This window comes from Lygodium microphyllum, chromosome 11 (assembly GCF_053477565.2).
Source record: "Lygodium microphyllum isolate KBCC chromosome 11, Lygodium_microphyllum_v1.1.10, whole genome shotgun sequence".
In the NCBI taxonomy this organism is placed as follows: Eukaryota; Viridiplantae; Streptophyta; class Polypodiopsida; order Schizaeales; family Lygodiaceae; genus Lygodium; species Lygodium microphyllum.
Window position 1 is genome coordinate 136,652,521 of NC_141145.1, and position 24,893 is coordinate 136,677,413.

Below are 24,893 nucleotides of genomic sequence, written 5' to 3' on the forward strand. Positions count from 1 at the left end.
ATCCGGAGCCCAAAACTCATTTGCAGGTGCATGTATTTCTTGGAAAATTGAGAAATTGACTTGGCATGATGGAAATTTTGATGACTATGGCATGACACACTCTTGTGTGCATGGGATGTATGATTGTACTTCAACACATGTATCAGCAACTGTATCTTTAGATACACATGCAACTATGTATGCAGTGATTTATGGGAATGCATTGCTTCACTTGGATTGAAGATGGATATATGTATCATGGGATACACCTATGCAGTGATATATGCAATAAGGACAGTGGTTATGCATGTATGAGAGCCTATCTTGTTGGATATGGTCATGGGAATGCTTACTCTTATGCTCAATAATGATGAAGTGATGCCAAACATGCTAAGGGATGCTAAAGTGATGTATGATGCCAAGCAAACAGTGAATCCCACAGTGCAATAGAAGAGGAACCCAATTGCAGCCCTCTTGTGACTGTTTCAGGGTGCTGTAGAGAAATTGTTTGAATTTGCAGAGTTGTTGCCACTCCCAAGAATTGAGGTGCTAACCTTGGAGAGTACCCTCAGACCTTGCCAAGAACCCCACTTAGTTTTAGATACCCACTTGGAGCATACCAAATACCTACAACCCAAAACATGCCTTTCCTAGGTGTAGACAGGGTGCTCGACTGCACAGAACAGTCCCACATTTCCGATTACAAAATTTTCTGTATAAAACCTGGGAATGGGTGCCTATGCTCATCTCAAAGAGGGCATTATTGCCTCTGTTTTGAACTAAAAAGTAGGTCAATCAGAGTTGTCTAGCTCTAATTATAGCCAAAACAGTGACATGTGGTCTCACGGGACTGCACCTAGACATGGCGGGTAACAGGGGAAAAACAAAGCAAATGAAGATGTTCAATAACAGATAAGGGATACGCGTACCCCGAGGGATGACACCAACTTTGAGGTTGAAGAGAAAGACCTCTCTCACTCCATGGAAAGTCTTAGAGTACTCAATCATACCCTCAGTTCACACGAGACTAGACATGCGGAGAGGCATAGGGAAGTAATGAAAGGTCAAGCGCAAATGGTGACGGAGATGCGCCAAATGACCTCTACCATGGAAGCACTTGCAGCCAAGTTCTCAATGTGAATGGATTCCCAAATGAAAGGCAAGGAAAAAGAGGATAGACCAAGCATGCAAGCTGAAAGAGTGACCATCCCATCCGTGAATGTAGCCTATGCAAGTACCCAAGGTATTTTGGGAAGAACGGGCATTCCCAACATTAGCTTTGAGCAAGGAGAGCCCTCACAAAGGCATGAGGAGTCCATAAACAATGGGATGAGGAGTAACTCTCAGCCACCCCCCGCGCCCATGCCACCTATGCATGCTCAGTCGTCTTTTGAAAGGAATCACTCAAACAATGGGTCATTTCTTGGTAGCCCAATGGATCAGCCCCACTTTGGGTATATGGGATAGCCCATGAAAGGGAGTTGAGAGACAAAATCATTTTATCAAAGTTCAACGACCAGTCATCATCCCTGGCTGAATTAGAAGAATGACTCTTGAAGCTTGAAGACTACTTTGACATAATGCAAAGAAATGACGATCAAAAGATACACTTTGCCACGATACACTTAGAGGGCTTTGCCCACATGTGGTGGCGGTACATAAAGAGGAAAAATCAACAGCTTGTTGACACTTGGGATGCATTCAAAGCTCTTATGATTCAAGTCTTTGTATCTTTGGTTGAGAAGGAGAAGCTTGCAAGGCAATGGTATGGCTTAGAGCAACGTGGGATGATGGTGCGTGACTACACAAACCAATTCCTCAATCTCCCAATGTATGTTGAGTCCATTAGTGATGATGCAAAGCTTCACAAGTACATTTATGGTTTGGATCCCCAACTCTCGATTGATTTTTCAGCCCAAAGTCCATCAGATTTGTTCAAAGCTATTGAGTTGGCTGAGAGGTACTCTCGTAAGTACAGCCGAGATGCTTCATTTCAGCATGGACAACAAAGAGGGGCGTCTCAACCCCACTCTTTGGGTAGCAAAGAGGACCTATGTAGTCACATTTTGGGCAGCAAAGAAGTGCTGTAAGGCCCAGGCAGTTTGGGGCAGGTTATGGTGGTGGAAATATGCCATTTAGCACCCTAAAGATCCCCACATACCCCACCTTTAATGCCTCTAGACAAAACAATAATTTCAGGATTGCAAATCAAGGAAGAGCTGAAAATATACAAGGGGACATCAAGGGTAAAAATGCTTCAGCTTTTGGTGGTCAGCGCTCTATCTCGATGGACCTCTACAAAGCGAGGAAAGAAAAAGGACTTTGCTTTAAATGCGGGGAAAAGTATATAGCCAAGCATGTATCTAAATGTGCTTATAGGAATGCAAAAGCAAGGGTACATAGCATGTTAGTCTTTGATGAATCTGATGAGGATCATGAGGATGCAAGTGCCTTTGCAATCACTGTTGAAAATGATGAGGTTGAAGAGGAATGTGGGCAAGAAGAATTCTTTGACCCGGCTGACACCTTTCCATTTGACCCCGGCGGCAGTCGTGTAGATGTAAATATGGGTGATAAGAATGGTTCACATGCTACTACCGCTGTTTGTACTATCTCCCTAGATGCTTGGACAGGATCTAAGAGCCCCAACACTCTTCGTCTTCAAGGCAAGATTCACGGGAAATATGTATTTGTCTTGGTAGATAGTGGTCAATGGGAGTGCAGTCATGGACAGGCTGAAATGTTTTGTCTCTGATTTACAGCAACCAATGAGGGTGCAAGTGGCCAATGGGAGTGAGGAAATTAGTACTTATGTATGCCTAGTTGTACCTATTAAGCTTGCTGAAAATTATGAGTAGAAAGTGGATTTGATTGCACTCAATATGGGGCCGATAGACATTGTGTTGGGCTGCAATTGGCTGAAAAATTTGGGCACCATTTCCATGGTTTTTTCATTGCTGTACATGGAGTTTTTCAGGGCTGGACAGCTTGTTTACCTACAGGGAATTAAAAACAGCAGTGAATTTCAGCTTATTACAGCCAAATAGTTCAAGAAATGCTCCTAGATTTTTGTGTTGTAATTAAACAAGGGAAATGCAGATTAGTCTCGAAAAATACATGATAATTCAGCCCTTAAGGCTCTACTTGCGGAGTATGGTGACTTGTTTCAGTTACCTACAACATTACCTCCCAAGAGAGCGGTTGATCATCCCATTGATTTGGAGCCCCACTCCAAGCCGGTCAATAAACCCCCTTACAGGTTGTCCAAATGTGAAAAAGAAGTGGCCAAGTAGGTCAAGGATTTAGTAGATATGGGATTCATTGAGCCTAGCTCATCCCCTTTTGCATCACCTGTCTTGCTGGTAAAAAAGAAAGATGGCACTTTCAGGATGCGCATAGATTACAGAGATTTGAATAAGATCACTATCAAGAATAGATACCCTATTCCTAGGGTGGACGACCTGTTAGATGAGTTGAAGGGAGCTAAGTATTTCACAAAGATTGATTTGAGATCCGGCTACCATCAGATATGCATGCGTGAAGAAGGGGATGAGATAAAGACTGCATTTAGGACTGATCGTGGGCTCTATCACTTCTTGGTCATGCCCTTTGGCTTGACTAATGCAGCCATGTTTCAGAGCCTCATGAACAAAATACTTTAGGCTTACTTATTCAAAATTTGTATTGGTATTTTTCGATGACATCCTCATTTATAGTTGCTCAAAGGAAGCTCACCTTATGCACGTGAGGCGGATATTTGATATACTTAGATAGCATAGACTCTTTGCTAAGGAGATAAAGTGTTCATTCATGCAGATTGAGGTTGAGTACTTGGGACACATTGTCAGTGAGGCAGGCATTAGAGCTGACCCAAAAAAAGTGTAGTGTGTCAAAGATTGGCCCACACTTGCAAATACTACCTCTTTGAGAGGATTCTTGGGTCTCTCCTCATTTTACCACATATTCATTCGGCACTATGCCACTATTGCATCCCCTCTCACTGATAGGCTGAAGAAAGAAGCATTTTTCTGGGATGCATTGGCAGATAGAAGCTTTAATCAGCTGAAAGATTTGCTTACTTCAGCACCTATCTTGGTATGCCCTGATTTTTCTAGGGAATTCACCATTCAGTGTGATGCCAGTGGGAGAGGAATTGGTGCAGTCTTGCTGCAAGAACATGGGGTCATAGCTTTTGAGAGCCGAAAGCTGGCTGAAAATGAGAGGGTTATGAATGTCTATGATCAGGAAATGCTGGCCATCCTTCATGCCATCAAGAAATGGCATCATTATTTGTATGGCAGTCGGTGTAGAGTGAAAAGCGACCATAGAGTACTCAAGTACTTCTTATCTCGGTCAAATCTGACTCCGAAGCAGAGGAGATAGGTAGCCACCTTACAGAACTATGACTTTGACATCACCCACACTCATGGGAAGGACAATGTAGTGGTTGATTCCCTGTCTAGGATGTGGGCATGTAAAGTCTCTGATATCATGGAGTTACACAGTGATTGGATACATGAGCTTCAGGAGGCTTACTTGTTAGACGCTGATTTCAACAATGTATTTCAAAAATTATAGTAAGGACAATGTGTGGAAAACTCTTCGTATCAATTGAAAAATGGGCTTTTATGGTATAATGGCCGAATTTCCATCCCTCATGCTTCCCCATTCAAGAAGAAAAGCATGCAAGAGATGCTTCAACCCCTATAGCTAGTCATTTGGGAGTCTTTAAGACCTATGAAAAAATTGCTAAAAGCTTTTACTGGAAGGGCCTTTGGAGAGATGTGAAAGACTTTGTCTTGGGCTGCATGCCTTGTCAGCAAAACAAGGACATCACCTTAAAACCAGCTGATTTACTTCAGCCATTGCCTATGCCTGAAGGCAAGTGGACACACATCACTATGGACTTCATTACCAGCCTATCGGTGACCAAGAAAGGTTGGGACATCATCTATGTAGTTGTGGATAGACTCACAAAGGCAGCCCATTTCATTCCCACAAAGACTCAGTATAATGCTTCTCAAGTAGCCAGCCAATTCATGGAATATGTTTTCAAATTACATGGCTTACCACATGTCATTGTGCATGATCGAGATGCTAAGTTTATGAGTAACTTTTGGCGGGCAGTTTTCAGCTCTATGGGAACTCAGTTAGCCCCTTCCACTTCTTACCATCCACAGACAGATGGTCAGACAGATAGGGTTAATAAATGGCCGGAAACTTACTTGAGGCATTTCTGTCATGATGTGCAGCATGCTTGGGACTCATGGTTGCATTTGGCTGAGTTTGCCTATAATAACTCCACACATGCTAGCATTGGAATTTCACCTTTTGAGGCCCTGTATGGCTACAAGGTGCCCCTTCTTGTGGTTATCTTCAATGATAAAATAAATCCACAAAGCAAGGAAGAATTGGATAGAATGCAAGCCTTACTTCAGTAGTGTAAAACTAACTTAAAGAGAGCTCAAGATCAAATGAAGCCTTATGCTGATAACAAAAGATGGGATTTGGAGTTCCAAGAAGGGGATTTGGTGCTCTTGAAAGTGCCTAAGTCTAGATATGCCTCCCTTAAAGATGGGTGCAGCAATAAGTTGGCACACAGGTTCTATGGACCATACCAGATTATCAAGAGAGTGGGAGACTTGGCATATCGATTGGCATTACCCCCATCTATGAAGATCCATAATGTCTTCCATGTGAGTCAGTTGAAGCCCTTCATTGGCTCAGCAGTGGACTATGTTGAGGAACTCCCACCGATAGATGAAGAAGGCATCATTCAATACATACCCGAAAAAGTCATAAGACAAAGGGAAAAGAGGCTTCGCTCTTGCTCGATCATGGAATACTTGATTAAGTGGCAAGGTTTACCACTCGAGGAAGCTTTTTGGAGGCTAGCTTTAGCTTTGGAAGAGTTCCCATGTCTTTTAGAAGCAAATTTGGCTGAAATCTAGCTAACTGGCCGTGAATTCTCCTAGATTGATTACAGACAGCACTCTATTTTAAAGTAGATTTTATTCTGTACTATGGATAGCAATGCACACCATACATGGGCTGAAAGTACTTCTCGAGAGCTCCGTTTTGATGTATAGCACACCCCATTTGGAGCCTCCCATAGAAAGTTATGACAAATTCACTATAGCAGGGTCCTGTAGTAAACAGCTTGCTGTCCACTGTCTGCAGCCCGCATTTACTCCATATATTTGGGTCAAAACTCATGTTTATAACTACCCAATAAGGCCCATGTATCGTACATACCCCATAACCTATCATACACAATAATACCTCTTCATTCATCAGTATACCCTTGTAATAATGCAGTAGAGTAGTACTTTGATTGGCCCCTCCGAGTTACCACACGTGTCCAAATTGTTTTTGAGGGCAAAAACCTTCGGTGGGGATGGACTGTAAGAGAGGGGGACTTAATAACGGGGAAATACTAGCTACACTGGCTAGTATATAAGGTGAGAGAGAGTTAATTTTTCATTATCAGATAATTAATACAAGTCTTCTTTCTCCTTCACCTTGCTCTCCAAGCTTCCATGTCTTCTCTCTCTCTCTTGCTCTCTTTCTCTCTCCATTTCTAGTCTTTCTCTCTCCTCGTACCTGTCTTTCTCTCTCTCTTCTGCTCTTCTTCTTCTTCTTCTCTGCAGTCTTCTCTCTCCCAGTCCCTCTCCTTGACATATTTGGCTAAGAAATAGTCATTTTATCTCTTGTTGTATTGTAGATAGTTTGTGGACAGCTTATTGTTTTGGCTCAGTTCAATTTTGATTTGATTACAAAGGAGAAACACCTATATAGGCTGAAAGTATGTCCAATTGATTTGGATAGGCCCATCAAAAGATATCTCAATTTCACTATAATAAAGTTTATAATATTTTTTGCAACTATCTTTTCTTGGAGTTATGGTCATCTAGTTCTTTGTTTTATTATAATGGATGTCCATATGGTCTATTTAGTCTTCTAGTTTTGATTCCATCCATAACTCATGGGGCTAGTTCCTTCGCATTGATTGCATTTGAGACTCCACTAGTGTTACTTATTGTCATTCATCAATGTTGTGAAGGCCTCAAATCTATTTGTATTTTCCTTTATTGAGTCTCAAATCTCTAGATCAAATCTATGTCTATTTTCCTCTATTGAGATCAATACTTTTGTTTTTGTTGTTCACTCTTACCCCCTAAAATAGTCTTTCATAATGTATGTTTCAAGAAACTTGAAAATTTCTTAAATATCAAATAGGGAGAAGGCAGATGATAAGTGGTTCTAACCATTCACTCAATTGAATTATGTCTCAACTTGACTATGCATAATCCAAATTCTTAGAACTAAGTCTTTTGTGTATTGACAAATCTAGCTACACAAAATTTCTCTTAGGTTAGAGTGACATGCATTCTCACTTAGATTATTCCATCTCACCAGTATGATATCACCTGAAATTTGAGCACAACATATTTGAGCTAGGTTAGCTCACCCTCAACCACCTAGGACATGGTTAGACCAAAACATCGAACACTCAAAGAAGGGCCACATTTTACCCGTTGTTCACAAGAGAGATTATTTGAGCTTCCATGTTTCCTTGGAAGGGACACTCTTTAATGGGAAGAGAACATTCCACACTCACTTTGAGAGTTTACTATAAGGATAAGGAGCTACTATCATAAGTATCTTTTCTATGTTTCAAAATGTCTAGTAGACACATATTAGCTACAAATGAGAGATATGACAAAGGATATTAGCTTAAATTAGTTGATTTGTTGGCCTTTTTTTAAAGAGGACATAGGGTTTCTATGAGGGGAATATGTGCTCTTACTCTTTTTTATCTACCTAATAGTGTCAATTTCCTTGAATACATTCTCTTTATAATTTACAACTTGAGATGATCTACATTTGCAACCTACTTTGCTATAAGATAATCAAAGTAAATGGTATTATTATTATTGAATTCTCCAAATTCAATACCAAATATTATTTTTTAAGCACTTAAAAAAATTTCAATTTTCTATTAATCATGTTGTCTTCAACTAAAAAATGTTCCAAATGTTGAAATCATCACCACAAAGTTGTTAGTTTATATCTATATAGTGATTTGTTAAGATTTGCCAGATACATTATGTGATTCATGAGATTTCTTGTTTAGCCTTTGTAATGTGAAATTTCTTAAGAAAGAGTAGAAAACTTAAATGGCCTCATAATTTTAAATATAACTCCAAAATTTCATATGATTTCACAAAGTTTTCACTTTAATTTCATTTTTGTAGGTGACGCAAGTGCATGTGCATCTCCTAAAGCTGTCACTAAAGCAAGAGCTATAATGTTGAATTCCATACAACACTGGATATCCCATGAACATGACTATTAAATATTTGGACACTATGAGTATGATTACAAACTTGTTGTCTAGTTTCCCATCATTTCCAATAACTTTCACCCCTTGTCAATGTAACCACGTAACACAAATAAGAAACCACACTTGGTTACCACCATTTCCAAGTATATTGAAATGTTTTAAGGCAATGGTTAAGACCATGCCTTGACCATTCTAAAGTACCATTAATTTAAAGATCACCAAATATATTTGGAAGTGCCAAAGTTGATACAAAGTGAGCAAACATGCTTGGAAACTAGAGACACATGCGTTGATCTCACATGTTCACTATTTCACATAAGCAATTCTCCATGTTGGGAGATAACTCGTTGAGTACACCATCCTATAGTGCCATCAAAGGAGGTGGCATCAAGGAAAAGTTGGTGTCTCCAATATGCCCTAGAGTAGCCCTTTTTTATGATCAAAATAGTTTAAGAAAGTTGGCTTACATGAACTCTAAAAGTATCATGTTGGAATTGAAGTGGTCGCTCAAATCAAAAGAGGTGTGAGCCATAAGCACTTGATTTATTGTTTGTATATCATGAATCAATATTTAAATTCCTTCATTCTTGATGTTCACAATGAGATTGATCAAGATTTATATAGACACATAATTTATTTGACATTCAAGGAGACTATGTTGCTCATACAAACATATTGTGTAGGCTTTATATACCTTTAAGGATGGTAGGGCTAATAGAACATTCAATGCACTACATTACTACTTTGTAGACTTCATCAATGGCTTTGGAAACATAATAGGGAAAGATCTGAGTTAGTCTAATACATTTGAATGTGCCAAATAGTGAGATATTAGGTTCTAGTTATATGGTTACATTATATGAAAATATGTTCAATAGAGTTATATAATCCATATACTATCCTAATTATAATATGGTAACTACTCTTGTGCACAAAAGAAATGTTCATTGTGATGTGCCTACTCTGAGATATCCTCAGTGGTGGCAGGATTTAGTGGTCCATCAAGAGGATTTTCTAAGTGACGTCACTCAGTACTCCTTCGAATAACATGAGGTTTATTGCCTTGACTCTTCCACTTTGCAATGGAGGGTCTTGACCATTCCCCACAAGAGTCAACTTGCATTTTTGGGTTTTAAGTAAATTAAGGTCACATATCACATTAACTAGTGTTCTGATATTCAAGCATTTTGTTGTGCTAGATAGCCTGAACTAAAGCCGACTCATATCGTACTTGGTTCAAGGAGAGTGAGAAATGAGGGGGAGTATGGACACGTTGACCCCTTTGTCTATAAGGCAAAGTGTCACTCTGTTCTCCTAAAATGATATAGAGTCAAGGTTCCATATTATAATGCATTGAATAGCAAGAATCTATCAACATATCGAGACCACCTTGCCTTAGGGAGGATTTGTTAGGAATCATGCCCTCTCACTTCTCTCTATTGGGTAGTTTTAGTTGTCTACTTATCTAACATATTTATGTTGTACAAATTAAATCAACTTTCTTAAATTTTCCTTTTAATTACAGTATTCATCCACGTAACTTAAGTCACAATACACAAACAATAAAAATAAACCTTTGGAATACAGCTTCTTTATTTATTAGAGAATCTTATACAAGTGTTTCCCTTCCACCCATACAAAAGAATGACTCGAAGGCCTTTAATTTGCCAAGATTTTATCCCCTAACTAGTACCAGGACCCTTAGGAAGTCCATCCTGAGTCATGCATGGGGTTTGGACAATTCCTAGGAGTCTAAGAGTTTATTGGCTAGATTCCCATAGCACCCTCAACTCCTCATACCCAAGGATCCCCCCTATGGAGCTACCTCTCGTCATCAGAGAGGGTCTGAACTCTCCAAGGTGGCAAAATCAATCCCTGTTGGTAAAGGGATTCTTGGGTATAAGTGCATTAAGTAAACTTGTATACACCAATTGTAAGCATAGTCAATGATTTTTCGAGCAATATTTCTACACAAATAGAGAGGCAATCATAGTAAAATTTTTAACCTAGCAGCAATTCTTTCCAACTTGGTCTCATTCTCTTCTTGGATTTCCCCTAGTTTTCCTTTGGATTTATCTAAGTTTCCTTTGAAATCTCAAACATAATTAGTATTCTCCATTGGATCTTTCCTTGGCTATTATTATTCCTTAACCTAAACCTTTGTTGAAGATTGGTCAATTGACCTTATTTACAAGTGTTGACTTCTATTTTTCTAGATTTTTGTGTGTTGGGATATGGTTAAGATTTGTCAAGTTAGCTTGTGGAAACTAAGTTGGAAGCTTGGAATTTTTTTTAAATACTTTGGAAGCTATATAAATCAATCAAGGTGAGTATTTTCCCAAGGAATTTTAGATTTTTATTTTTCTCGAAGGATAACTATATCATATTTTTGGTTGCTTCATGAACTAGGGCTCATACTTCACTTTTTCATATTGGGAAAGTGAGTTGATTCGAATATCCTAGGTCCTAATAGCTATGTATATTATGCCATTTAATAATTTCTAATGACTATGTATGCAATTTAATAAAATTGACTTAATTAGTAACAATGATTTTTTCTCTATTAAAGAGGGTGCTTCAATTCAATGAATTTAATGACCTACTTTTATTATCTTAATTCACTTTATATGACTCATAAATGCCAAGAAAAATATTTCTCTATGTTTACATAATTTGTAAATACCAAGAAAAATATTCTTGATGTGATTACTTGATTCTTAATTTGTTGTAGATTTTTCTAATGATTCTTTTCCTAGTTAAAAAATGATGTATTTGATGCACTTTGCTTACATGTAGCTAAAGTATGATTTAATTTGATGCATTATGATGTCATGCACTTTATCCTTCCTTTCAAAAACTAAAGTCTAATTCAATAGTTCCTACTTATTCTAACACTCCTTTCCTATTGAATTTTAATTTACTCTATGAAAGAACCTAGTTTTGGGTTGTGTGTGATGATGCATTGTCCACATTCAGGACTACATTTATAACTCCCTTGCTCCTTGCTTTAGATATCATTTCTTCGGACCATTGTGAATAGGCATGCTAGGAGCATGCTAGCTTTTGAGCTTTGTTTTTATTGATTGGAAACCTTGTGGCTAGATGGATTCCTTGTGAGATAGAAGAAGAAGAAGAAGAAGAAGAAGAAGAAGAAGAAGAAGAAGAAGAAGAAGAAGAAGAAGAAGAAGAAGAAGAAGAAGAAGAAGAAGAAGAAGAAGAAGAAGAAGAAGAAGAAGAAGAAGAAGAAGAAGAAGAAAGAGGTTAGAGAAGAAGATAGGATGAGTGAGAGGAAGGGAAAGAGAAGGAAGAGATAGAAGAATAATATAAAAGGAGTGAGAGAAAGAGAAGGATAAGGAAGAGGTAGGAGAAGTGAGAAGAAAAGAACAACAAGAAGAAGAAGGTAGGAGGATAGAAGAGAAATAAAAAAGAAGAAGGATAGGAGAAAAAGAAGGGCAAGAAGAAGTTATAATCATCAATAATCCCCACATAAGAAAGCACCACTTTAGCTTGCAAAAGCTTCATCTACCCTCTTGCCTCTAGCACTAGTGGAGCGACCCCTTCTTCCTTCCTTGTGCATCAAAACAAAAACAAGCTTATGGAGTCCTTAGCAAAGGCTTTTATAAGCCTTAATCATTAGTTCTAAGGTTATTAAGTGTAATATTGGCTGTCAAAGTTATCTCCTTCTTTGTTGTATGTCATGTGGTGCATATTACTTTTTATATTGGCAATGATGATTTTGAGAATCATTCATGTGGCGTGTATCAAGTAGTACTAATTGTTCAGAATGAATATGTCATTTTAATTAATGATGAATGGTAGTGGTGCGTGATTAGTTCATTGAGAGTCCATTTTTAAAGCCTTTTCCTTTTCTTAAAATGAATGAGGTTGTTTTTTAAACACATATATCAATATTCTCTTAAATCCTCCCTTCATGCGTAGGGACTATGAAAAGGGCTAGGATATCTATCACATCCTCTTCTCGTTAGAGGAATCGAGATGTTCTCATCTCAAAGTTAAGGAATAAGTTAGATTGCACAACTAGTGGATTGGGAATCACCATGTTCTTGATACTCTGACTACACACAAACATTGTAAGTTCAAGACAATGTAATTGTAATGGTTACACAAGGGCAATGTAAAATAGCCATTGCAAGGTTGTTCTTATTACAAGTGTAGGGCTTATTAAAATTCCTAAAGATCTTTCTAAGATTTCTAAATCAAATTCAAGATTCTAGTGGGCTCTAGTTCTTCACCATGAAAGAAATTGGGGATTGCTTATATCAGATATCTTCATCCATCTAAGTGGCATCCTTCTCAGGATAGTCTTTCCATTGATGGATGAGATATTTCCTCATGGTTGTGCTTCGAAGGGTATGTTCTTTTACATCAAGTATTTTGTCAAGTTGAAGACTTAGGACTTGGCTTGGAATTACAAGTTGTTGATCATCAAGAATATGATCATGATCGGGTATGCAACCTTTTAGTATGCTATACATTGTAAACTTTCAAGTATTCCAGAATTTGTAACTTGTAAGCATTGAGTCCTAGACACTTGAGTATCTTGTATGGACCACAATATCTTAGGCTTAGCTATTGAATTACCCCAAGGATAAAGAACTCTTTTTAGGATGAACATGAATAAAAACCATGTCTTCTTCCTCGAAGACCCATTCTTGTCTTCCTAGATCAACATACGCTTTCTATCAATCCTTAGCAGCTTGAATATCTTGTTTGATAGCCTTTACTTATTCATCCATTTCTTCCAATATTCTCTTGGAAGATTATGACTTTAGGTAGGATTAGAAAATCTTAGTGAAGTTAGGCATTCTTATCCATACAAAGCATGGAATGGTGTCATATGAATACTTTGATGATAGGATACATTATAGGAAAATTCCACCAAAGCTAGGTATTGAATCCACCACTTGGGTTCTCTGAAACAGTAAGCTCTAAGTATGTCTTCAACGATTTGGTTAATCCATTTATTTTTCCCATCAATTTATGGATGATAGGAGGTGCTTGGGTACCAATGGCCTTAAATAAGCTCTTCCAAAAATGAGAAAAGAAAAGAGAATCACGATTGCTAATGATCCTTTTGGGCAGTCCATGTAGCCTAAAGATCTCCTTCACAAAGATCCTTGCAATATCAAATGCCTTGTAGTTTCTTTTAGTTGGCATAAGGTGAGTAAACTTTGTTAATATATCCACAATCACTAAGATTGAATTATATCCTCCTTGGACATAGGGTAATCCAACTACAAAATCCATACTGATAAATTTCACTTCATTTGTGAGATGTCAAGTGGTTGGAGATTTCCTAGCATCTTAACATGCTCAGCCTTCACCCGTTGGAAGATCATGCATTCAATGACATATTTAAGAATATCTTCTTTGATCTTTTTCCAATGGAATCTTCTTTTTACATCATTGAGAGCCGCATACCCAAACATCCTGAGAAAGGGGAATCATGGGCTTCCCAAAGTATCTTCTTCTTGAGATCTTGACTTCCTGGGATGCACAATCTTGTCTTGAAGTAGATAAGTCCTCCTTGTGTAAGATAAGTTCAAATAATTGAACCTAAACTTAGGGCTTATCTCCTTGGATAGAATCTCTTTTATCATCTATTGATACCTTCGATACTTATTGCTTCTTCTTTGACCATTTCTATGATTGGATTATTGGGCATTGATATCATTGCTACTAGGGATCTTGCCTTAGAGGATTCCTCTAAGATAAGGGCATTGAGGAATGTTTTATGGATTAGAGCATCTGCAATGGTATTCTCTTTACCCAGTCTATACTTGATCTTAAAGTCATACTCTTGCAAGACTTCCATACATTGTTGTTGCCTCATGTTTAGGTTTGGCTGAGTAAATATCCATTTGAGATCCTTATGGTCAGTGAGACAAAAGTAAACTTGCTACTAAGAAAATAGTGTCTCCATAATTTGAGAGAATGAATTACAAGAAGTAACTCTAGATCATGCGTAGTGTAATTCTTCTCATGAGTCTTCATCTTCCTAGAAGAATAAGCTAGTGAATGGTGAGTACACAACCTAATGCAAGAGAGCTTGCATTACTGACAAATTCAAATTCTTGACTCAAGTCACATAGTTTCAAGTTAGGAGCTATGATCAAGCTTTATTTAATCTTTTCAAAGCTAGGTTGTTCAGTGGTGGGAGTCCATACAATAGCAACCTACTTCTTGAGTAAATCAATTAAGGGTATGGTAGTCAAGGCATAGTCCTTGATAAAAATCGTATACCATCCTATGAAGCCCAAAAAATTCAAACTTCCTTAATCGTTGTTGGGGGTGCCCACTCTTGCATATATTTGACCTTGGTACGATCTATCACAATCCCTTCATCAGATACTATAAATCGAAGATAGTCAATTTGTCTCTTAAAGAAGGCACACTTCTTCTTGGCATAAAGCTTGTGCATTCTCATTATTTCAAGGACAACTCATAGTTGGAGTTCATGATTCTCATCCTTCTTTGAGTAGGTCACGATGCCATGGAAGAAGAGGACAAAGCCATCAAGACAAGCGCCAAAAGATGTCTTGCATTAGCTTGTTAAAGGTTTTTGGTGCATTGTTTAATCTGAAAGACATCACAATGCATTCATAATGGCCATACCTTATGTTAAATGTAATTTTTGGAATTTATTATTCTTTGATTCTTATCTTGTAATAACCTAATATTAAATCATTTTTTGAGAAGGTCTTTGCACCTTGAAGAAGGTTAAGTAATTTGTCTATCCTTGAAATGGAATACTTGTTCTTGATCGTCACTTGGTTTAGTCCATAGTAGTCAATGTAGAGACAAAGGGTTCCTTCAATCTTCTTTTGGAACAACATCAAGGCTCCCCATGGTGAATTACTTAGCTTGATGTATCCTTGGTCTAAGTGTTGCTTGAGTTATTCTTTCAACTCAATGGCTTGATCTGGAATGGAGATACGATAGGGTTGCTCTGCTACTACTGGAGTAGCTCTTAGCTTAATATCATGATCAACTTCTCTTGGTAGGGTAAGTTCTATTAGCTCTTTTGGAAACATATCTATGTATTTCTTTAACCAATATGGTTTCTTCTTTAGCTTCGTTTCCTTGCTCAATCTTATTAAGCTTGATTAGGTAGATACACAGTCCTTTTCTTAGCCTCTTCACTATAGAAGAAGCTTTTGCTAGTTGGATTCTAGGGTTTCGGGATTCTCCCCAAGTGGTCACTAACTCTTCTTTTTTAACTTGGAACATGATTTGACCTCTCCTATAATGAATATGAGCATCATTGGGGATTAACCAATCCATCCCTAGTGAACACTTGTAAGCTCCTAGATTTATAACTTTGAACCCATGTTAGAAAGATTGCCTCCTAAGTTAAATTCCACTCTTCTAGTCTACTAAGCAAAAATTGCCTCTTTCCCATTTGCTAAATCTACTAACAACTTGGATGCAAGTACAATGTCTATTCCTAGCCTTTTTGTACATTTTGGTGAGATAAATGAGTAGATGCTTTCACAATCAATCAAAATCTTAAAGGCTTTACCTTGATAAGTTGTGGGAGTCTAGATCACTAAGAACTAGTGATTAGGGTCCTTCTTGTTGAGAGAAACATATATTGTTACTCTTTTTATGTTTGCTTCTAAAGTGGGTTCTTTACCTTCATCTATTCCTTTGTCCCTTCCCTTGAAGGCTACTCTAGAAACTTTTCCTTTTATTGTTGAAATTGCTCAATTTTAGCTATGAAATTGTCTTTGGTAGATTGATTAGCCTAACTTTGGGTATTGTATTTTGAAGTGGCCAAACTTGTTGCAATGGAAACACCTTGGTGCCTCCTTGTTGCCAACTATAGGTACAAAGTTTCCAACTACACTTGTCTTGGCCTTCTTCCTTTTACTAGCTTAGCATTGTCCTTGGATCCTTTTGACATATCCTCGCGGTCCTTTGAATGGAAAACTTTGTTCCCAAAAATTTCCACTCTTGGATATTGTTTAAAGTTCTTGGATAATGGGTCTTACTTGAATTAATATGTCTTGTATATCAGATGGGAGCATTACTTAAGGATGGGGACCTAATGGAGGGTTTGATCCATAGCAAAACTTTGACACCTACTGAGTGATGTCCATAGGTGGGGTATACTTCAAAAGGGACACAAATCTAGAATATTAGGCTTCCAAGTTCAATCTGATTGCTTCAAACTAAAGAATTCATTCATTTTTTATGTGTGGTATACCGGTGGGAGGTATCGCCCATGTACACCCTCCTTCAACTTTTTCCAAGTAATGGTTGCTTCCACAACCCCTTGGTCTTTGCACCATTGCTTCCACAAAGTTGGGTGTTTCGTCTGCCAACTTTAGCTTAATTATCATTGCTTGATTAGGAGGAGCAATATGTGCAGTAGCAAAGTAATCCTCCATAGACTCAATCCAAATTTTTGCTTCAGATTGGACATCCTTTTCTTTGCTATCAAACTCGGGCAGTTTGACTTTTTTGAGAAGGAATTTATTATCTTATGCTTTAGCCAGGGTAAGCATAGGCATGGAAGTATAATACCTTGGTTTTATTAATATTTGTAAGATTAAATGCATGTCTTGTATGCTTATGACTTTCATCTCTCTCTAAGATTTTCAATAATTGAATCCGTGAATTTTAAATTTACAACATAAGTATAGTACAAAATACACAATCTTGCAAGAATTCAAGACTCTTTTATTATTCACGGCTACAAAGGCGCTAACCAATTTTCATTATTACATCAAATAGAGATAATTGAGATCAATCCAAAAAGACTTTTAGGTTACAACATTTCTAATTGTGAAACTCAGATTTATCCATAATTTTGTAGGTTGGAGGCTCATCAAATCATATTTAGAACTTTGTATTTTTGGGAGAGATTTGGAAAACCTTCTTTATAATAATTATTGTGGCATGAGTACCCTAGAATGGCAACATGTGGATGGGAGAATGTGGAGCACTTTAAGTGAATTCGTTCTCCACCTACGTAGAAGGGGATTTAAGTATGATTCTTCAAAGATAAATACATTGACCAACTTAAGGTCTTCCATCCACTTGATTCTTTTGAGGTTGTTTTGAAGATAGACAAGTCAATCGACTTTAATGAAGCAATAGACTTTGCTTTGTATCCACTGACACTCCTAGTATAGTGGCAAAGAATTATACATATACTCAAAAGATCCTCTTGAAGTGAGCCCACCAATCAAAATCAAGGGAATGCATCATGGATATAAACATCGCTCAAAACACCAAGAATTTTTACCAATCTTCATTATCCTAAAAGAGATTCTACTGATTGTCAGAGGGTGAATCATATTTACATCCAATTTTTCCTTAAACACAATTGTAAATAAATCTTTCTATGTATTAAGTTAGTTTTCGCTCTCATACCACATGTGACATGCTTGCTCTGAGGCATCCTTCGCAACATGATTTAGTAGTCTATGAAGAGGATTTTCTAAGCATTGCCGCTTGATACTCCTTCAAATAACATGAGGTTTTCTATCTAGAGTCTCTCGAGTCCACTTTGCAATCGAAGGACTTGACCATTCTCCATGAGAATCAACCTGAATTTTCGGGTTCTATGTAAATTAAGGCCACCTATCAAATTAACTAGCATCAGTATTTAAGCATCTACTTATGCTAAAAATTCCAACCAACCGAAGCCGACTCATATCGCACTTGGTTCAAGGAGAGTGAGAAATGAGGGGGAGTATGGGTACATTGACTCCTCTATCCATAAGGCAAATCTTCACTCCATTCCCTTAAAAGGATACAAAGTCAAGGTTCTAATTGGTTCTATGGGTCAATATTTCCTATACTATAACACGTCAAATACTAAGAAGCTCTTGACTTAGTGAGAATACCTTGCCTTAGGATGGATTTGTTAGGAATCACACTCTCCTGCTAAATTCTTCCATTCAATAGTTTTAGTTGTCTACTTGCTTAACACATTTGTGTTGTATACATAAAAGCAACTTTCTTAATTAGTCCTTTTAATCACAATGTTCATTTATGCAACTTAAGTTACAACACACAAACAATGAAAACAATCCTTTGGAATAAAACTTCTTTATTTATTAGAGAATCTTATACAAGCATTCACCTTTCGTCAATATGGAAGAATGATCCAAAGCTCTTTATTTTACCAAGATTTTTACCCCTAACTAGTATCGGGGCCCTCAAAAAGTCCATCCTGATTCATGTAAGGGTTTGGATGGTTTTTAGGAGTTTAGAGTTTGTTGGCCAGAGTCCACTAGCACCCTCAACTCCTATCCAAGGATCCCCCTATGGAGTAACCTCTTGCTATCAAGGTCTAGCACACAACTAACCCCCCTTAGTAAAGGGATCCACAACTAGCCATTAGGAAGGTCTAGCACACATTCTTTCATCCTATTGTAAATTTAGTACATTAGGGTTTTGATTAATTCAATCAAACTTCCTAACTGCATCAAGTAAACTTGTATGCACCAATTACAAGCATACACAATTCTTTTTTAGGCAATATTTCTACACAAATAGGGAGGTAATCAAAGTAAGATTTTCAACCTATCAATAATTATTTTCAACTTGGTCTCATTTTCTTCTTGGATTTCTTCTAATTTTTGGGATTTTTCTAAGTTTCCTTTGAAATCTCAAACCTAATTAGTCTTTCATTGTTGGATCTTTCCTTGGCTATTATTAAATTTTCTAACTTGGTTTTGATCTTTGCTCGCAAGCTTCCTCGGCCCAAATCTTTGTTGATGTAATATTTCCACACAATAAAAGTTAGTTGGTTAGTTTGAAAGTTAGTTAGTAAATTAATAAGTTAGTAAGATTACTAACTAAAGACTAACTAAAGTAAAAAACTAACTAACGTTAACAATTAAGGATTTTTATTTAATTAAAAATATGTATAAAAAATCGAGAGTCGTAAATCCGATATTTTTCTCGGATTGACAAGGACTGTAGCCACCTTTCACGTAAGTTACAACGTGAACGAGACTTATGAGCTATATTAATCACTAGTATTAATATGTATAGTTTGGATGGTCCAAAAATATTAGATTTTGGGCAAAACTAGCATATTTGAGATATTTGAGATATTATCTTAAAAAGATATGGAGATTTCTAGAACTAGATGTCATTTAAAAGAAAAGACAAGTGATGTTTTAGTTAGTTTTGGAGATTTTATAAAAAGAAAAAAGAAAAAGAGGGATTTGCGAAATCGCACGTGCTGCAATCGCAGTCCAACACTTCGAATAGAGAAAAGAAGGAGTGAACTAAGAGCTTTCTAAGCAAGCGTCTTGGGGTTTTACCCCCCTTTTGGAGCTAATGGAACCATCAGATTTATGATCTGAGCATCAAATCATTGATCTTTCCAAGATCCCCCTCCATAAAGAGCTCCACTTCTCAGCCACAAGCCCTATTCTCTAATCCACTATAAATATGAGGCATGGGGAGGCACAAGAAGCATAAGGAGACCCCGAGAGGCTGCGAGAGAGAGGTAGAGAGAAAGATACCCCTCCAAGAGATTGTGAAAGAGAGCTTGAAAGAGAGAGAGAGAGAGAGAGCAGTTACCCCAAAAGTCTACACAATTCCCTCTATCTCGATCCTCGACTTAACCATCTTCTATTACACTCTCCCATATCGAATCTATTCTGCCTTCTTTATCTCTTGAATCTACTTGCGAACGATGGCCTCCAAGCAAAGAATGTTGCATGCGGATGGCAATCCCACAACGAGAAATGAAGCTTTGGGCAAAGGCATCACTGTCAATCCAAGTGCGGTTTTGGTCATAAGTAATGTATTTCCAAATTGATAGATGCTTGTTTTGATTCTCATATGAGATACGTTAGGCCCCATACTATGATGCATGAGTATAGGTGATCGGAAGGGATAAATTTTATCTCACATATTCAAAAGATCAAGCTTGCAAAGTGCACGTATTAAGGAAAGTTAATTGCACCTAGTTGCATATGGCTTGTTCATTGATAGAGCAATTACAAGGAGGAATCGGTCAAGGGTTATGAATGGCATAATCATGACATTAAAAATTATGCATACGAGTGTTAAGTAAATTTTACATAGAATCGCTCTTTGATCCCAAGGGAAAGAACATATATGCGATGGTAATGTTATCGTGACTATTCTTGCATTGTTTGGCAAGAATACAATTGGTTTTTTGTTGGTTGATCTAATAACATCCTAAATGCTTTTACATTCAACTGGTTGTTAGTTTGTTGTTTGGATGATTGTTCCAAGTGCTTGTGATGACATGTTGCCATGCGGATAAAGGAATGTTTTCCTAGAAAATGATATTAGGGCTGAATGCCTTGTTATGCAGGATTCCTAAAGGATTTAATTAAGGAAGGATATATTACACGGGTGGATTACCTCCATGATTGCATCGCGGATTAATCCAAAGAGGGCATTGCTCGATTCATGGGCCAAAGGTTGAGTGGTGAAAAGGCCAACCACGGGAATGATGTTTTGCTCTTAGACAACTTGCGAGTCAGGTGGAGCTTTGGACACCCCTTGCTAGGTCTAGAATGGAGTTGAAGACCTCCGTGGCCCCCAACGTCTGGGCATGTTGAGAGATCCTATTCTAGATAAAGGATTGAAATTGTGGTGCCATGTGATTTGGACCAGTTACTTTTGTTGGATAGAAGAGATACATAATTTCTCTTGTATGGGCGGGAGACAAAGATTAACTTGAAGATAAGTTAAGGAACTTGTTTGAACTTGTTTGTCAATAGATTGCTTTGCTCTGTTTTCGTGTCTGTGCTGTAAGTTATACGAACGAACCCTGTTCTCTAAAAGCCTTAATTAATGAAGCTAACTTTAAGTGTCACACATAAATGTGGTGGGACCTAACTAGAAAACTAAAGCTATTAAGGGAAGCGGGTGGGCGGAACCCTCGACGGGTCTGTCCTACGGTAGAGTGGTCCCAGAGAATTGGGAAGATTCTCATAAGATTTTATCGTCGTTCGACCTTTAGGTATTGTTAGGTTAGAATCTGATTCATGCCGTTTTAGGGGACTGGAATGGGACTATGCTCTACAGGCAGAGAGGTTGAGTGGCGCATCCCTCTCGTTTCCCATTCTCTTTGAACCAAGTGCAGCATGGTTCTGCTTTGGCTTGGGTATCTTTGTGTAAAGTAGAATGTCCAGGATCCGACCCTAGAATGTTGTTAGGAGACCTTGGCCACTAGGAGCCCAAATTTCAGGTCGATCCTAGTGGGTTCGGCCATGAGCGTTCCTTTGCGAGGCGGATTCGGAGAGCCCTAGGTGACAAAAATCGGAACATTCCATGGGAGTGCTAAGCAGTGATGCTTAGATTTGTTTCTCGAAAGACTGCTAAAAGCATGCCTGGATAGCCGGTGGGCGGGCACCTTACAGTTGAAGGTTGGTCAATTGATTTATGAGGCTTGAATTTTTTTTCTAGACTTCCATGTGTTGGGATATGATTGAGATTTGTCTTAGCTTGTGGAAACCAAGTTAGAACCTTGGAATCTTGATTTTTACTTTGGAAGTTAGATGAGTTAATCAAGGCGACTATTTTTCCTCGAAATTTTATATTCTTAATTTTCTCAAAGGAGAATTGTATCGACTTTTTAGTTGCTTTATGAACTAGGACTTGTACTTTACTTTGTCATGTTTGCAATGGGGGTAGATTCAAATATCCTAGGTTTTTAATAGCTATGTATGCCATTCAATAATGGCTATGTATGTAATTTAATAATTTTGACTTAACTAATAACTGTGGAATTTTCTCTATTAAAGAGGATACTTCAATTCAACAAATGTAATGACCTACTTTAATTATCTTAATTCACTTTACATGACTCATAAATTCCAATAAAAATATTTCTCTATGTTTACATAATTTGTAAATACAAAGAAAAATATCATTGATGTGATTACTTGATTCCTAATTTATTGTAGGTTTTTTTAATGATCCTTCTTGAGTTAAAAATTGATTTATTTGATGGAATTTTCTTTCATGAAACCTCCATGCAACTAAAGTATGATTTAATTGGATGTGTTATGATGTCATGCAAATTTTCCTTCCTTTCAAAAACTAAAGTCTGATCCAATAGTTCCTACTTGTTTGAACACTCCTTTCCTATTGAATTCCCATTTTTGCCTATTTATTAAGCTATAAAATTTTCATCAAATCCTAAAAAATATTTAATATATGTTTCTAATCATTATATTAAATGAACATTAATCTACAAAAGAACCTAGTTATGTGTTGCATGCAACGGTGTGTTGTCCATGTTTTGGATGACATTTGCAATTCTCCTACCCCCCACTCCATCATATCGTCTCTTTGAGGCCATTAAGAATAGGGAGTCCTCACATATTAGCTTCCGAGCTTTGTTGGTCTTATTGGAAACCGCAAGCGGCTAGGCGGATTCCTTGCGAGACTGAGACTTTGTATAAGGAAGAAGGGTTCGCTCTAGGCAAGGAAGCTTTCACAGCTCAAGTGGTGCTTTCTTATGTAGGGTTTGTTGATGATTATAACCTCATCTTTCCCTTCTTTTTCTCCTATCCTTCTTCCTCCTCCTACTACCTTCTCCTTTTTCTTCTCTTCCTCTCACTACTCTTATTTTTTTCTCCTACCTCTTCCTTCTCCTTCTCTTCCCTCACTCCTATCTTCTTCTCCTATCTTTTCCTTCTTCTCTTCCTCTCATTCCTATCTTCTTCTCCTACCTCTTCCTTATTATTATTATTATTATTATTATTATTATTATTATTATTCTTCTTCTTCTTCTTCTTCTTCTCTCTCTCTCTCTCTCTCTCTCTCTCTCTCTCTCTCTCTCTTTCTCTTTCTCTCTCTCCCTCCCAACTCAATTTCAAAAACTTTCACATTTTTAAAAAAAGGTCTATGGAGCCCTTAGCAAAGGCTTTTATAAGCCTTAATCATTAGTTCTAAGGCTATTAAATGTGATATTGGCCATCAAAGTTTTCTCCTTATTTTTTGTTCATTGTGTGGTGCATATTACTTTCAATATTGATAGGATGATTCCAAGAATCATTCATGTGGTGTGTATCAAGTAGTACTGATCATTTAGAATGAAGATGGCATTTAATCGATGATGAAGGGTGGTGGTGCCTGAATAGTTTGCTGGCAGATCCGTTTTTGATACCTTTTTCCTTTGTTAAAAAGACTAAGTTTTTTTAAAACAGCTATATTAATCTTCTCCTAAATCCCCCTTCACACATGGCGGTTATGAAAAGGGCCAGGAGATTATATTCATGCCATAATATTACTTCATATGAAACCATTTTATTGGATTTTTAAGATATTGGTAGAAATTTCTAAATGACAAAATATAGAGACTAAAATTTGGATATTTCAAAATTTCTCAAGCACTTAAGATGAAGTGATAGAATTGAAGAACTCATCACCATGATCTCATAAGGCTTAACATGGATATGAAATCCAAGTTTTGGACATTATGGCCATTTGAAATTATATTCTATGTGCATGAAGCTTTGCACATTGCCTATATGGGAATGTGGAAAAGCACTTTTAAAACTTTTTTTTGGTCTTTTTGAAATGCAAATACTTTACTTTTACATCCTTTAAAATTTAGAGCTTACTTTTGGATCTTACTTTAAAATTTGGAGCTTACTTTTGTATTCTTTGCATTAACATTGTTACATTTATGATTTTATGTTTAAGGAAAAACATGCCTTTCCTCCCTTCTGCCTCAAAAAAATAAAAATTAAAAATAAAAGAGATACCCTTGAACCCCCTTATACACAATTGCTCTCCACACTTAAACATCCAACATGGTTCTCTTATAGGAGATGCCACTTTGTGAAGTATAAGTAAAGCTAAAGGAATCACCTCTCCCTCAGTTTCTCTCCCTTCTTTCGATATATTCTAGCAACTCTATAGAAATCCACTGAGCTTTTTCCTCTTATAAACACTTGTATGGAAGCTTTGCCAAAATCCATCAAGATTTTTTCTCTCTTATCCACACTCGTATGGTTAAAATCTATCAAGATTTTTCCCTCTTTTCCATGGGAGCTTTATCAAAATCCAACAAGCTTATTTTCCTCTGTCCCATAATCCTATAGAAACTCTAACAATCTCTATCTAGCTTTCTCCCTTTTCTATGTTTGGATAGCCAATAGGCTTAACATCCTACATAGGGAAGCACTCAAGGACTTTATGAATGTACTCCCTCTATGACAGATAGAGGAGTCCCTGAGATCTATCGCACGTAATGCACATACCAAATATATGAGAGGCATGTCCCAGATCTTTCAACTCAAAGCTCTTTTTGAGCTGAGCCTTAAGAGCATCTAGCTCCTCATGAGCTGTCCTTGCTAAAAGCATGTCATCCACATAGAGTACCAAAATTAGTAAAGAACTGTCACAGGCTTTCTTCATGTACAAGCACGGATCCATAGCATTGCGGCCGTAGCCTTGTGATTGCATGAACACATCAAACTTATGGTACCATTCCCTAGGTGCCTGCTTCAAGCCATATAGACTCTTCTTTATCTTGCACACTAGGTGTTCCTTGCCAAGGCCTGCAAAGCCCTTAGGTTGCTCC

At 37.5% G+C, this 24,893-nt stretch overlaps 1 protein-coding gene across 1 annotated transcript in view; it reads left to right on the forward strand.

The window, feature by feature from the left end:
- The window catches only part of LOC148029428 (putative serine protease EDA2), a 133,855-nt gene extending 125,416 nt beyond the window's left edge, over positions 1 to 8,439 (forward strand). Inside the window, exon 13 of the mRNA XM_087688707.1 lies at positions 8,238 to 8,439. Within this exon, the coding sequence (XP_087544833.1) occupies positions 8,238 to 8,338 (101 nt within the window). The 3' untranslated portion in view covers positions 8,339 to 8,439. The remainder of the gene's footprint in view (positions 1 to 8,237) is intronic.
- The last annotated feature ends 16,454 nt before the right edge of the window (positions 8,440 to 24,893 follow it).